Source organism: Balaenoptera ricei, chromosome 4, assembly GCF_028023285.1.
Source record: "Balaenoptera ricei isolate mBalRic1 chromosome 4, mBalRic1.hap2, whole genome shotgun sequence".
Taxonomy (NCBI): domain Eukaryota; kingdom Metazoa; phylum Chordata; class Mammalia; order Artiodactyla; family Balaenopteridae; genus Balaenoptera; species Balaenoptera ricei.
The window spans coordinates 106,121,414-106,137,443 of record NC_082642.1 but is presented as its reverse complement, the minus strand read 5'-3'; the positions used below and the strand labels follow the sequence as shown (position 1 = coordinate 106,137,443).

Below are 16,030 nucleotides of genomic sequence, written 5' to 3'. Positions count from 1 at the left end.
ATATCAACCAAACAAACAATGCATGCCTAAACACTCAAAGAGAAGAAAACAAAATGGACTGCCCCAGGCTTCTTGGATTCCAGGATGTCTGTTTACCTTTGTTTAAAATCAGCATACAGCAGTCGGTTTGGAAAACCTTCACTGCATATCCTGATCCCTTCCAAGACACCATTACAGCGCAGCTGCTGTAGAACCAAATAAGCGTCCATTACACCTGAAGAAAAACGGTCACAATGAGTCCATGTCTAAAAAAATGATTACCCTAGATTTTGTCCTAATTGCTGCATCTGGGGTTAAAAGAGTTTGAATCTAGTGTTCTCTACATGATAGGTAAGAGGATTCACTCACTCCCAGCCTCATGGCACTCAAAGTACCCATCCTATTCTGTAGGAGTCTCCGAATAGGATTTACCTGGAATGAATCCTTTAGTTCACAGTTAGTCAAGATTTTATAAGCAAATACTCCTAGAAGATGAAAAAAATACATTTTTGCTAGAATGTAAATGACTGGCATTATATCCATTTGCCAGCCAAAAACCAGCTAGAGAGGGGATAAAACACAAAAGAGAACTGGCATCTCCAAGTAGGAAGGGGACGGATTACAAGAAGGGGGAACACAAGGAAAGGGGAAGATGAGAACAGCCACAACATTCTGTTTACTGTTCTGTATTAGGAAAGAATGGGCCACATCCCGGCCTACTTTCTCTCCTGATTATCTTGAGAAAGCCTAAGTTGTATTCTATAGTATAAGCATTCTCCTAGTACCCCTTTGTTCCTGAGATGGAGCCCACTAGAGCTGCAGCTGCAATCTCTGATAGAAGCCTTAGAAAGGCCAAGCAATGAGCCACTGTATCTGGCTCTCAGCAAGGTTTCTGGAAGAAGCCAAGCAACACTCTCCTAACAAAGACCTGCTAGAGTGTTATAAGGAAAATGGAATGAGATGATTCTCTGCTTATGCCCGGGGTCACAGAAATAAACTCTAAGCCATATATCCATAGTCCTGCACTCCCATCCCTTTCATAGACAGAAACAAATCATCTGTAAGAAGGAGCAGAAGCGGAGTTCTATGACACAATAGGGTCAAGCATGCTCATTCCCTTTAAGGACATATGAAGAACTGCTCTGATTAGATCATGAAGTTTTTCTTATGACTTTCTCTTAAGACTTAAAAAAAATAAAAAACCTGCTGAAATCAGAGCTGATTCGATGGGAGGCAACTCTAATAGGTAACAGAATTGCTCCAAAATAGAGGTAGCTAATTAGATTCCTTGCTAGATGGAAGCAGTGTCCCTAGATGCATTCAGAAACCCAGCTGATAAGAAACAATGAGGCAAAAACATACAGCGTGAATGGACATGATGTGTTTGCATTGCAAAAACTCAAACTGCAGCATCATTGTTTAGCATCACACTTTCCCAGAATAGGTCACAGGCTGTCAAGATGGGAGTCTTAATTACAGGAGGTTAATAAAAATGCAAGGTACTACAGAACCTCAGAAATCAGAATCAACAACATCTGCCTACATATTCCAAGGGTGATTAGTGCTCTGAAGACATAAGTGCTTGTCACATATACAACTTTGAGGCTGACAGCCTCCAACCAAGCTCCGCAGAAGCCTGTAATTCCAAAGAGAAGCCTGGGAATCTTCAAATCCAAGATGTAAGGAAAGTAATCCATGTAATTAATATCTGTAAAAACTTTGTTTTGTTAATTAAAAACATAAATAATTCACCACCACCTATCTATCTCATCACCGCCCTAGCACCATCCATTCATCAAAAAGTATTCACTACAAAAGCCAAGAAATGGAAACATTCTAAGTGTCCATTGATGGATGAATGGATAAAAAAGTTGTGGCATATATGTATAATGGAATATTATTCAGCCATATAAAAGGAGGAAATCCTGCCATGTGTGACAACACAGAAGGACCTCGGGGGCATTATACTAAGGGAAATAAGCCAGACAGAGAAAGACAAATACCATACGATCTCATTTATGGTTCTAGGTATTTTCACCATAAGCTTCTTTGTCAAAAGCATTTTTGCTACAAACGTTTTCACCGCATAACTAATTGGCCATGCAGCAATTTTGCCATAAAAGATAAAATAACTGGTTGACAGTTTGGTTTCAACTGGTTGACAATTTGGTTTCATTTCTCCATTGACACAGTACTCCCATTTTCATATTACATGAATCTGAAAGAGGCTGAGGGCCTCAGAGGTGCAGAGTTGAACCCACATTTTCCATAGAACTTGGAACATCTACCAACAGACATGTGACAATATGCCAAGAACAAACAACAGTGTGGAAAGCTTTCATAACACAACACAAAGCTCAGTTACAAACATGTATCCTAGTATTTGGAAACCAATACCTCTCTCAATGACGGAAGAAATTTTAGCAAAAAAGAAAATGTGTGATGCAGAACAAGGAGATGAATCAACAAGCCAAAAAATGTATAATGAACTATGAACAAAGACTTGGAAGATAAATGTTTAGGTTCAACCCACAAAGTAAAATCAGATATTTGTACAGTATTATCGTGAATCTACACACATTTTAAATGTATTCAAATATTTTGTTTCACAATAGTCTTTTTAATTTTGTTATTCATTTTTCATGTTTCGTTATGTCCTTTTTAATGTCCCTCTTTTATTTTTTGTTATTTTATCTTTTATGACAAAATTGCCTTATGGCCAATTAGTTATGTGGGGAAAACATTTGCAGCAAAAATGCTTGGGGCAAAGATGTTAATAGCAAAGAAGCTTATGGTGAAAATGCCAGACACACTCACTTATATGTGGAATCTTTAAAAAACAAACAAACTCATAGAAAAAGAGATTCGATTTGTGGTTACCAGAGGTGGGATGGAGGAGGGGAAATTGGATGAAGGTGGTCGAAAGATACAAACCTCCATTCTTAAGATAAACAAGTATGAGGGATGTAATGTGCAACATGATGACTATAGTTAACACTGCAGTGTGGTATGTTGAAAGTTATTAAGAGAGTAAATACAAAGAGTTCTCATCACAAGGAAACATTTTTTTTTCTCTTTCTTTTTTTTGTATCTATAATAGGCGATGGATGTCAACTAAACTTATAATCATTTCATGATGTATGTAAAGCAAACCATTATGCTGTATACCTGAAACGTATAGAGTGCTGTGTGTCAATTATATCTCAATAAAATTGGAAGAAAAATAAAATACTTCTTAAAAAGTATCTACTGCCCAGAAGTACATAACTAAAGAGACAGGTAGTGTTAAGGAGAGGGAAGATATTACTATTATGAAGGAAGACTAGAGGGAGTTCTTAACAATTAGAAATGGATTTAGAAACTCTCTTTATGGTCAATCTAGATAATTTAGAACAAATGATTTCCTTTATGCTTAAATATCTACCTTAATCCCCCAGTTGATTATTCAATCCCTTCTTATTATACTTTGCCCTTGTAGACAATGGCACAGAAGCTCATCCACATTTTAGCGTGAAATTCAAGGAGGAATTTAAATGATAATATCAAGCATTCTAATGTTACCCAATTGAGTCTGCTTTGTGAAATCCTTCTGTATGTCCACTTGAATCTCAATTCAAAGGCAATCCTGAGGAGGTTTAAAAAACTCACTTTTAACTTATTTTAGCTTTTCTATCTGAAAAGCTATCCTTATTAAAACAAACTGGTAAATGTTTCATTAAAAGACATTCAACATGGCTTAAATCAAAAGAATTTCCTAGTGTGGATTAAAAAGAAATCTATTTACCTGACATTTTGTTCACATTGGGATTTATGCATCTCACAAAATGAGGTGCTGTTGATTTCAGGTTAGTCATCAACTTATTTAGGTTTTCCTAAAATAGAGACCATAACCAACACAAAATCACTTTGCAAATCACTAAAAACACCAATCTATGTCACAAAAGTCTCCATGTTGATCAACTTAGTCTTAAAGCCAGATGCATAGCAACAATAAAATAATGAATTCAACATTCTTCCCTGCTTACCAAAATACATTATTTCCTTCCCTTGACAAGTCAATATTTATCTGACTGACATAGTTCTGTTGTGTATCATACCTACCTGTTTTAAATTTGGTAGCAATACTTTATGGATGGGCAATAAAATGGCTTGAAGAAAGAAATTGTTTCTGAAGTTTCCTGCCTGGAAAATTTTTATCTTAGCTCAGTTTCTCTGGAAGCAGAATCTGAGATGGAGATTCTGGTTCAAAAGATTTATTTGGAGAAGGAGGGAAGTAGAGTAGGGCAGGGGGAGAAAAAAGCAGTGGTATGGACTCAGTTTAGTCTGAATCCTGCAGAAGCTCTGAGCACAAATGCACCAATTATACTACAGTTGGTACCTTCTTGAGGCAAGAGAGGGGCCAGAATCTGAAGGGGAGAGTAAGGAGACAGATTAGCTTCCCATTTGACTCAGGGCAATTCTGGCAACTGTGAGTTATTATGAGCTAATATTTTCATAAGTGGTAAGATGGGCTGATAAAGGGGATCTAAGTAGGACACTGACAGTGCCCACAAAAGTCCATTAATATCAAGATAATCTTTAACTTTTCCAACTTGGTTAACTTCAGATACTTTATCCTTATTTGAAGATGTAAAATTTCAAATAAGTAGTAACATATGCAGATTGTGAGGTAGTTAATATATGAATAGATGCAATTAAAAATTACTTTATGCAGAGATGCAACCATTTGGAATGAAGCTCCTTTCTTGCCTTTCTTCTCCCCAAACTGTAGAGCTAAAAAAAGAAGAAAAAAAGCACTAAAAAGGCTCTTTTTTGTCACATTACCAAACCCTGCTGAGGAAAGCATAAATGTGTCAAAGTTCTAGAAGCAATATGGCTATGTCTACCAAAAGCTTTAAAAATATTCATGTCTCAACACAAAAGTCTATTTCTGGTGCTTTTCCTTAAGGAAATAGGCAACTATGCAGAGATACTCACTGCAGCATTGTTTAGTCATTACAAAAAAAATAAGCAAAAAATTAAAATGGTAACAAATGTCTACCAACAGGAGATTGGTTACTTAAATTATGAAAGAGTATGTATACAATGAAACACTGTAATCTTTTAAAATGATGATGCAGATCAATATAACTGGCATGGGAAGATTGCTCGGATTTATTTTGAGAGAAAAATTAGGCTACAAAATAGTTTGTATATTATGATACTGAGTGTGTATACATGTTTTTAAGTGTGATTGTATTATGGGTGACTATATACATAAAAAATGTTGGGTAGAGTATACACTAAAATATTAGCAATTGTGATCTCTCTATGTGAGATTAAAAGTAACTTTTATGTTCCTCTTTTTAGTTTTTCTATATTGTCTGTGTTTGGGGCAACACTCATGCGTTACTTCTGTAATTTATAAAAACAATCTATTCCCACTTTCTTGAAGCAAAGGAATCTATGCTAAGCCAAACTGTTTTACAAACATTTGTGTAGTGCTAACTCATGAAGGTACAAAAGCATAACAACAAAACCCATAGGCCATCTGGAAAAAATGGGCCAGCTGTCAATATGAAAAACTGATAAAATACTCTCTAGCTTGAGTAGCAACTGTGCTGAGGCAGATGTCATGAAGTTTAATCACTGATGTCCTATTGACATGCCCCAAGCCTTCCAAGTGAATCACTTGACTTCTTTGTACTTCCCCATGGAAAGGGGATACTACTACCTTCCTTTAATTTTTTAAAAAGAATTATAACTGGTTTACAGTACTTGGATTCTCCAGAAGAAAGTATGGTTATTATGAGTAATTTAATTGGGATGAGTCAGAAACTTGGAAGCAAGTCCTTTTTCAGGGGGTCCTTAAAAAATTATGAAAAAGGACATTCTGGACAATTCTTCTCTTCTAGTTAAAAAGAACACAGCACACCCTGAAGAGTCAGAAGATAATTGCCTCTCTCATTCTCTGCCCAAACCACTCTCTGATTTCTTATGACCAGAGAATTACTCATCTGGGAGCCATACACTTATGTGGCCACTATTTATCAGACTTCTCAGAGGTACTTTAGAAGCTATTAGAATCAAGCAAACGCACTACCTGCAGATTTTCAGGGTCCAAACACAATAGCTTCCACTTCTCAAGCTCCTCTTGAGGCGGGCCAACAGGATTTCAGGCATGCTTCTGAATTATGTCATCACGTGCTGATTGATGGAGCTGGGAAGTGCTAAATTCTCTCCATTCCCTGACCATGCCATCAGGAGTCCCAAAGCAGGCAACAGGGGACAGGAGTGAGCTTGAAGCTGGGTGTAAGACAAGAGGGTGAGAACGTCAGAAAGTGAGAGGACACACCCCACTTAAAGAACAGCTAGTACAATTTGCCCCATTGCTACAAGGGCATCTGAAACCAGACTGGCCAGATTTTCTATTTTCCCATAATTTCCATTTTTCAAAAGAAAAAGGAAGTCCAAATGTGTATGTGCGAACTTCCAATTTTTTTTTTTTTAATCAGTGTGGACCAAACGTGTTTGAACACCAGTTCTGCTCAGGAGCTGCCAATCTGGCAGCTATGAACTGTGACAAGCCTCTCTCTGCTGCTGGCAGTGGTCCAGACGCGAGGGTAATGGCAGCAACCTGGCCTCTGTGTCCTCCAAGGCTTTGTATCACGGTGCAGAAGTCTGAACTGGATACTGAATCCAGGTAGCCTGTCCATCTCTCTGTTTTGTTTGTTTCCAGAAGACAGTGAGAGTGGAATAGGCACGAGGCTAGTAAGCCCAAGTCCTGTTTCCTACCTTGCCTTTGCCATTTAGTAGTGTTAAGTTAATGAAGCAAGGAGGCCATCAGACTGAGATGGCTCTAATGCTGTGGCAGCCTACGTAGGCAAACAAAATCTAAGTCTGTTAATGCCCCAAGGTTACCAAATCAAAATGCTAAGGACAACCAATCACAAACAGCCAACTGGGTTTTAGATACAGCTAATCAATCATTTCTTTACTTTGCTTCTACCTTTTTTCTATAAAAGTCTTTCCCTGGGGCTTCCCTGGTGGCGCAGTGGTTGGGAGTCTGCCTGCTAATGCAGGGGGCCGCGGGTTCAAGCCCTGGTCTGGGAGGATCCCACATGCCGCGGAGCAACTAGGCCCGTGAGCCACAATTGCTGAGCCTGCGCGTCTGGAGCCTGTGCTCCGCAACAAGAGAGGCCGCAATAGTGACAGGCCCGCGCACCGCGATGAAGAGTGGCCCCCGCTCGCCGCAACTAGAGAAAGCCCTCGCACAGAAACGAAGACCCAACACAGCCAAAAATAAATAAATAAAATATTAAAAAAAAAAAAAAAAAAGTCTCTCCCTGAGCTCCTGTGGGTGGAATGCTGTTAACCACTTCTGATTTGGTGCTACCCAACTTCAATTGCTTTTTCCTCAAATAAACTCTTAAAAATTTTAAGTTGCCTGAGTTCATCTTTCAACAGTAGATTTGTGAAACTTTAATTCTGTACTTGCTCCTATAAGGTAGGGAGAGATTTCCCTTTACATGTATCTAAAAGGGTCAGGACAAGGATTGAGTAAGATAATGTATCTAAAAGTGCTTTGTAAATTACAGACTACTAAACAAGATTAGTTGTTAGTTGGTCAGCAAGTATTTATGGAGTGCCTGCTAAACAGGCATCTGCTACATGCTTGAGGATACACTTGAACAAGTGAGACATAATCTCTGCTCTCATGAAGCTTACAAAAACCCCATTACTATAATATAAAAGCACTGTGAAGGAGAATTCCAAGATATTTGGGGGATATGTATTAAAGGAGCTTGTTATCTCTCCCAAATCATTTATCAAAACATGGTTTTCTGCTGTCTCTTCAGCTTGGTTAAGTAGAAGATAAAAGCAGGTTGGAGCAGTCTCCTTGAAATCTATCTACCTTAGAGCACCATTTCCCCGAAAAACCACCAGCCAGAGGACGGAAAGGCTAATAAGAGGGGATGACAGACCACAGGGAGCAAACACAGATATCACAGGAAAGAAGCCAGGATTTTTATAAGTGCTGAGGCAGACATGGGTTCCATTCTGAGGCTGAAAAATTGAGGAAGATTTTTCAACTCACCAGTGTTGTTACTGATGTAATTTTCAAAAAGTTTTGCCAGGAGTCTGCTGGATGACTTCTGAAATATAGCCACCACTGTTTCATTAAGAAAGTCTTTGTTCTTTTCAAGCCAGCCACTGATGTTATAAGGCACCTTTGGAAAGGCATGCAGTTCCGGTAACAAAAGAGGTGAATGCAAAAGTTACTTAGAAAATTGTGTATTCCTTTTAAAAAAAAATCATAAATTGTGTGGGTCCTTTAATTTTAAATCAGTTTGATGTAACAGTACTGAATAAATACTCCAGAAATCTATGTGCAACCCAAAGAGATTCTCAGGCTTTACCATTTACATTGTGGAAAGAAAGGACGAGAAGGGGAGGGAGGGAGAGGTAGAAAGAATCAGGGAGGGAAAGAAACACCAAGGAGAGGGAGGAAGAAATAGATGGCGTTTCCAGGAGAAACAATTCACATCAGCCCTCCTTCATAGGCAAGAATAGATGCAATAAAACAACTGTCTCTGACACACGGTGAGCATTCCAAAAACATTATCAATGATATTTTACTATAAATGTCATTATAATTAATATTCAAGTATATCAAAGAAAAGATTTACAAGCATATCTAGGTACAACTGCCAGGTCATTTTTAGGTCAAAGTATTATTTTATCCTTCGTCAGTTCTCTTTTTGTGCCATTCAGAATTACTGACCAGAAGCATAAAAGCAGAAAGAAGCGGCATGTGCACGCGCAAACATGCACACACACACGTGCACATGCACGTGCACACACACACACACACACACACACACACCCCAGTGGGGAAATGAGGAGAGAGAGTGAGGGTTATTAGGAATCTTTGTTGGTCATAGTTTGGAGACCATTACTTCACAGTATTCTTTATGAGAGAAGGAAAAAAAAATCTTCAATAAAAAGATCAATTGAAATCACTGGTTCACACAATGTTAAGTTGAAAGGAAGGACAAGTAAGGAAAAGCCCATGCCTTTGATGGTCTCCATAACTTTCTGAAGCTGTCTTACTTTGAGTTGGGGTGACAGAGTCTATTTTGAGATTTTTGACCTCTGTTATTATAGTATGGGTGTTTCATTTCCTAAGTCCTAAAAGGTTACACCAACTTTTTTTTGGGAACTGAGATTTATTTTGTTCATCTCTTTAATCTAAACTTTACTTATATATTATCTAAGGATTTGGGCTGAGTACATTTGAAACAGAGGCAGGAAAATTCAGGGCTGAGGGTCTAGAGGTAACTTACCACTCCTGCACAATGGACAAGTTCAAAGTGAGCTTCATATTTCTTCTTATTGTCAGGCTTGGGCTTCTGGAAATGAACTGACTTTCCAAAATGGTTGTCAGAAGGTTTGGTCTTGAAAGTCACATCTGTAGCCTGATGAAACATACATTCCTCTTCGAGGATGGAAAAGATGCCCATTGGCTGTTGGAGATACAGATGAACAGCAGCTGAAAAAAACACCAGTAAGCAGTATTTTCAGTAGAGGGTCAATGTAAATTCTTTCCCATGAACCTAATTAGTTGACAAGGGGAAAGGAGCTTCACTACATATAATTAGCCAATCATCCATTCAACAAATATTTATTAAATACCTACTAGGTACCAGGCAACAGCAGGAGCTGGGGATGAAGCCATGAGCCACATGCACAAAGTGTCTGTCCTCAGGGTGCTTACATTCTAGTGGAGCAGACAGACAATAAACAAGTAAACACTAAATAAATAACTTAGTTTCCCATAAGGGCTCTGAAGAAATCATGCAAAGTAAAGAGAGAGAATGACTGGGGCTATGTGAGAGCTATTTTAGTAGGAGAGTCCAGTAAAACCCTCTGACCTGAACGAGAAGAGCAAATCCTGAGAAGACCTGTGTACAACTGTACTGGGCAGAAAAATGAAGAGTGCAAAGGCCCTGAGGCAGGAGCACCCTTGGCAAGTTTCAGGTCCTACCAGAGGCAAGTGTGGACAGAGCAGAGCTAGTTGGAGGGAGAGCATGGAAGGAGAGATGCAGTACTGGATCCCAAAGGCTTTATAGGCCATGGTAAGACATTTGGATTTTACTTTAAGTGTAATGGGAGGCCTTTGGAGATTTTTTAAGTGATGTGATTTAATTAATACTTGAAAAGGATTATTTGTTTAGGAAGGGGTTGGCAAAGTAAAGCCTATGGGCTAATCCTGCCTGTGGTCTGTATTGGAAAGCCAGTGAGCTAATGATGGTTTTTACATGTTTAAAGGGTTGTTTAAAATAGCAGACAAGAAAGGATATGTGATAGAAAACTGATGACAGCATCAGCAAGCTTTTTCTCTAAAGGGCCATATAGTAAAGCTCTTAGACTTTGTGGGCCACAGTCTCTGCTGCTCCTCTGCCATCAACTCAGTCATTTCAGTCCTGAAAGCAGTAACTGACAATATGTAAATAAAACGGGTGTGACAATGTTGCATTCAAACTTTATTTACAAAAATCAGCTACAGGCTGACTTTGGCCCACAGGGCCACAGTTTGCTGAACCCTGATCTAGATGATTGATAGTGTTGGAGACTGTGAGAGGTCACTGAAACGTGATGCTGGTGGAGAGTAGAGCTGAGTCACAGCTTGCTGATGGATAGAACGTGGGGTGTAGTAGAAAGAGGAAGGATGACCAGGTTTTGGTTTGAGCAAATGGGTAGTGGATGCTGCCATTAACCAATATAGGGTGTATACACATGGGGAGAAACAGGTATGGGGGGGGGGGAAAGATGAAGGATTCCTATACGTACAAATCTATTTGTGGATTTGTATGTTCATTTATCTACTCCACAAACATTTTTGAAATGCCTTCTATGAACAAATCACTGGACCAAACACTTTGGGTTATAACAGAAAAATCAGACATGGACTCTGGCTGCAGAGCATCTAATGGAGAAGACAAGACATGCACATAATATGTAGACTACAAAGCAAACAGAAAATGTCATGAGAGTTCCAAGATAGAACCACAACCCCTTGGTCCAACCACATAGATTTCATGATTCTCTACCAATCCTTTGTACCTAAGAACCACAAATGCTCAGGTTTGGGAGAGACATTATAGGTCTGGCTCAACCCACTGAAAAGCTCCTTGAATTCCATTTACAATTTCCCTCTAAAAAGTAGGTTAGCTTATGCTTGAATATTTTCATGGAGGAGGAACACACCAACTCCGAGTCAAGGCTCTGACTGGGTGATATATGAAAAGAAAATTTGTTTGTGGTTTAGAATCCTTTGTTTGAAATTATGCCACTGGAGCATACGAATGGGTCTAATTTGGATTATTACATTCTTGAAGAACATGTTTTTCATCCACCTGAGTCTATCATTCTAATATATGGACTATGGTTTTCTACCTCTTTTGTCTAGTCTCATAGACTTAGAATCTGCACTTTATAGAAAATGTATTGAATGACATTCCATCAATGACTCTTGTACTGAAGGGCTCTGGCACATCTTCCTCCCTCCCAAGCATCCAGGTGAGGAATGATGCAGTGAGTAAATATGCAAAGTCTTGCTCCTGGCGGCACTGACCTTGCGAGCTCTTGGCAAAGCGAGAAATGTGGAGGAGAACAAGGAGGAGGAAGGAGAATCTGCTAAAACTAAACAGTTGAGTCACCAGTACAGGGTCTTAGAGGTGTGGACTCCATCTTGTATTGCATATTTTCCTACCACAGAAATAGTCAACCTTCAGTGAACACTAGAACGAATCATTTAAAAATGTAAGCATCTCCTGGGATGGTGCCCGTTAGCAAGAGGGATGTGGCAAAACCTCACAGGGAGCACCAGCCCCCATCTCCAGCAGAGCCACCTTCCATACATGAGGACCATCGTGTCCCTGGGACACCAATGAAGCCATCGTCTGTTTGGGGATGAATGGATGTTTTATGCAAAGCAAGTAGATGTCACAGCTCAAAACGTTAACCATTAAACCACTGAGGAGGGAAAAAACGCTATTTCTTCAGGATCTTCTCTATTTCTCCAATGCTTAGGAAGTATAAAACGCCTAATAAATATGAGGCCCTCTAGCAAATTAATTTCCAAATAGGTCAGGAAAAAAAGTAATTATGTTCTGCCCCGTAGCATCAATTGTCTTCTAGTGCACAGTATATGGTCTAAGTTAGTTGCCCTGACTCTGAACGTTAATGCTGTAACCTCTCCTTCTTCAAATCTTATCAATTCTGCCTTCCTCTCTTTTTACATCTGTCACTTTCTTATTATTTCCATGTCTGTTGTCCTGATTCAGGGCCTCTATTTCTCACCTGCTGTAATAGCTTCTTCTTTTTTTTTTTTTTTTAACAATTTCATCAGGAATTTATTTTTGTATTATATGAAGGAAGGCTAACTCCATTTTACTCTAAATTTTGCAACACTTTCTTTTCCTTACCTAGTTTCTTCTTTCTCACTGATGTGAGATTTAATAATCATTGTATTAGTCAATATAGCTTTGGTCACACTATGGCAATACATTAACTCTAAAATCTCAGTAGACAACTGATTTTTGACAAGGGTGCCAAGGCAACTCAATGAAAAACGAATACTTTTGTCAGCAAATGCTTCTGGAACAGTTGGCTATCCGTGTGCAAAAAGCAAAACAAAAACAAGACAGAACAAAACTCTCCACACATTCCTCACACTCTATACAAAAGTTAAATCAAAATGGATGATCAACCTAAATATAAAAGGTAGATTATCAAACTTCTCAAAGAAAACCAAGGAGAAAACTTTTTGTTGCCTTGGGACTGGCAAAGAGTTTTTCAATATAACACTAAAAGCATAATTCATAGTATAAAAATTAGTAAATTGAAACTTATCAAAATTTAAAACTTTCATTCTGTGGAAGACATTATTAAGAGAATGGAAAGCTAAACCATGGACTGAGGTTTGAACATTTGCAAAGCACAAAGTGTTAAAGATCTCGTAACCAGAATATATAAAGAATTTTTAAAATTCAACAATAAGCAAGCAACTCCATTTTTTAAAAACAGGCAAAAATCTGTAAACACTTGACCGAAGAAGACATACTTACGTCCAACTGGCACATGAGCAGATGCTCAACATCACTAGTCATCAGGGAAATGCCGCTTAAAATCACAATGAAATACCACTATACATTTTTTTAAATGACTTAAAAACAAACAAACAAACAAAACACTGACAATTTAAATTAGATCTTGGAACAGGACACTAGTTGAAAACTGGAAAATCCAAATCAAGCCTACAATTTAGCTAATAGTATTGTAACTGGGCTAATTTCTTAGCTTTCATCATTGTACCATGGTTATTTATGTAAGATGTGAGCATATGCGGAAGCTGGGAGAAGGGTAAATGGGAATTCTCTGTACTGTCTTTACAATGCATCTCTACGTCAAGAACAACTTCAAAATCATAAGTTAAAAATATAACCAAATAAACTGGACTTTTTAAAGCCATTCTTTCTGTCCTTCATGCTACAGCTTTCTTCATGAGTTTTCCTTGGTTAGAAATACACTTGAATACATCAGGATATATTTAGCAAACTGGATATGCCATTTAGGTATTGGTCCACCAGTTCTACTTTAAAAGATCACCTCAAGCCGCGCCCCGGAGGTCACCGAGGACGGCGCGGTGGAGTTGCAAAAGCTGCGGGTGCGGAGGAGCTGTGGAGCCGACCCCGCGAGCCGGGAGCATGAGGGCCTGGTGTCTGTGTCACATTTGTACCTGCGGAGTCATTGTGGATGGAATGGGGGAAATACAGATACAGAAACCTACAAAGAAACAACAAGGAATATACGGATGTTCTGTCGCTAATCATCTCGGTTCGGATGTGGAAAGTTCTTCTGTGCTGTATACGGAGGCACCTGTTATCTTGCCTATTGGAAGGAATATCACCAGACCGGAGCACAGCCATCTCTCCGTCGTGATTCGAGGCATTGTGGAAGCACCCCAGAGAGCAAACGTGACCATGCAATGTCCTGTAAAAGGTGTCCCTCAACCTAATGTAACTTGGTTGAAGAAAGGAGGATCTCTGAGTGACAATATTTCTTTGCTTTTCAATGGATCCCTGTTGTTGCAGAATGTTTCCCTTGAAAGTGAAGGAACCTACGCCTGTACAGCCACCAATGCTCTTGGAAAGGCGATGGCAACATCCATCCTCCACTTGCTGGAGACTTTCTGGGAGCTTGGTAGCTGGACACATTGTTCTGCCACTTGTGGCCACTTGGGAGCCCGAGTTCAGAGACCCCAGTGTGGAATGGCCAACGGGCAGGAAGTGAGTGAGGCCTTCTGTGAGCACCTCCAGAAGCCGCTGGCTGGGTTCCAGCCCTGTCACATCTGGGAGTGCCCCTCCAGGTGGTTCACGGGCACGTGGTCAGAGTGCTCTGTGTCTTGCGGTGAAGGATTCCGCAGTCGGCAAGTGACCTGTAAGCGCACGAGAGCCAATGGAACTGTGCAGGTGATGCGTCCGAGAGCATGTGCCCCCAGAGAGAGGCCTCTGGGAAGTACCTGCTCCAGTCACCCGTGTGTTCAAGGGCTTATTGAACCAGGGAACCAGGGAACGCTGACAAATCTACTGCTTTGATAGTATGATCATCTAGTATAATCATCCACTCCCTGTGGTGAAACCCATGCATCAAAAAACTAAAATTAACAAAGAGACTTCCCTGGTGGTCCAGTGGTTAAGACTTTGCCTTCCAATGCCGGGGGTGCAGGTTCAATCCCTAGTCGGGGACCAAGATCCCACATGCCTCATGGCCAAAAAGCCAAAACATAATACCGAAGCAATATTGTAACAAATTCAATAAAGACTGCTTTATTGCTGCACGACAGTCATGAAACTCAGCTGCACAGGGACCTTACCACACCGCGCAGAGGCTGGTTCACGGGACCTTGTGATCCTGTTAATGGGCCTCTCTGTTGTAATTAACACAGGCCGCAGGGACGAAAAGTTCCCCTCGGCCCTTCTGAAAATGTTCGGGAATGTTGGTGCAGGAAGGGAATACACACTTTCTGCATTTGTGCCCTGCAGTGCGGCAGCTGTTGCTGTTGGGAGCCACTGTGCTAATTCTCTTAGGTCATGTTTCCCTTCAGTTGTTCTGACTACCTCCAAGCGCTCCACGGCTGCACGCTTGTCTCACTGGAAAATGCACAGCCCCAATTCTGTACAGGGACGACGCGAAGCAGAGTGTGATGCATCTCTCTGGAGCGTCAAGTTTATTAACTAGAATTGGAAGAACCCAGGAGTTCTTGGAACAAGAACTATCCTCCTCCCCCACCAACACGGAAGACAGAAGAGTAGGGGAGGGGAGACGTGCCCCAGGAATGACAGTCCAGTCTCTCAAGTTTCACCCAGGTGGGGGTTGAGGGGCAGACCTGCAGCCACGGTGGCCTCGCTTTCGGTCGCCCGGGCTGCTCCGGACCATCCTCTGAGCTGCCCAGGGTCTTGGATACGATGCTTCTGAAGGCCGTGCAGAGAACACACTCCTCTTCCCCTGCACCGGGCCCCAGGGAGCGCGGCGGCCTGACCTTCCTGCCTCGGTCATCCATGGGGTTCACATGGGCTCACTTTATTATGACGCCTCATGCTGGGCAGCTTGCAACAAAGATGTTTCAAAACAAAGTTCCAGATTCTCCCAGCCACCCCTTGCTTTTTCTGGCTCTGGCCAGAGACAGTGGATGAGGACACACTCTCAGGCTGCCCAGCGTGGGAGGACCTTCCAGTGTTGGACACACCGAGGGGGCAGCTGCTTCCCCCTGGGGCTCCAATCCTGCTGCTGCTGCTGGAGGTGGATGTCCCAGTGCCACACTGGGGGGCTGGGCTGGGGGTGGCAGTCCTCACCTCCAGGCTGGGTGGGGGACAGGCAGACTCACCGGTCTTCTGCCCTGCCTGCTGGTCTTCCTGCAGCTGCACATTTTTTCTGTGGTAGAGCCACCTGGTTTGCAGGGAGGACACCACAGGGCTTGGAGAAGGCTCAAGTTCACTGCCACAGA

The 16,030-nt window shown here is 40.9% G+C and overlaps 1 protein-coding gene across 1 annotated transcript in view; it reads right to left on the bottom strand.

Moving 5' to 3' along the window:
• MYH15 (myosin heavy chain 15) overlaps positions 1-16,030 on the bottom strand; it is a 189,304-nt gene that overhangs the window by 90,017 nt on the left and 83,257 nt on the right. Inside the window, 5 exon segments of the mRNA XM_059919993.1 lie at positions 97-214; positions 3,764-3,851; positions 4,685-4,752; positions 8,057-8,189; positions 9,306-9,485. Coding sequence (XP_059775976.1) covers positions 97-214; positions 3,764-3,851; positions 4,685-4,752; positions 8,057-8,189; positions 9,306-9,485 — 587 coding nt within the window.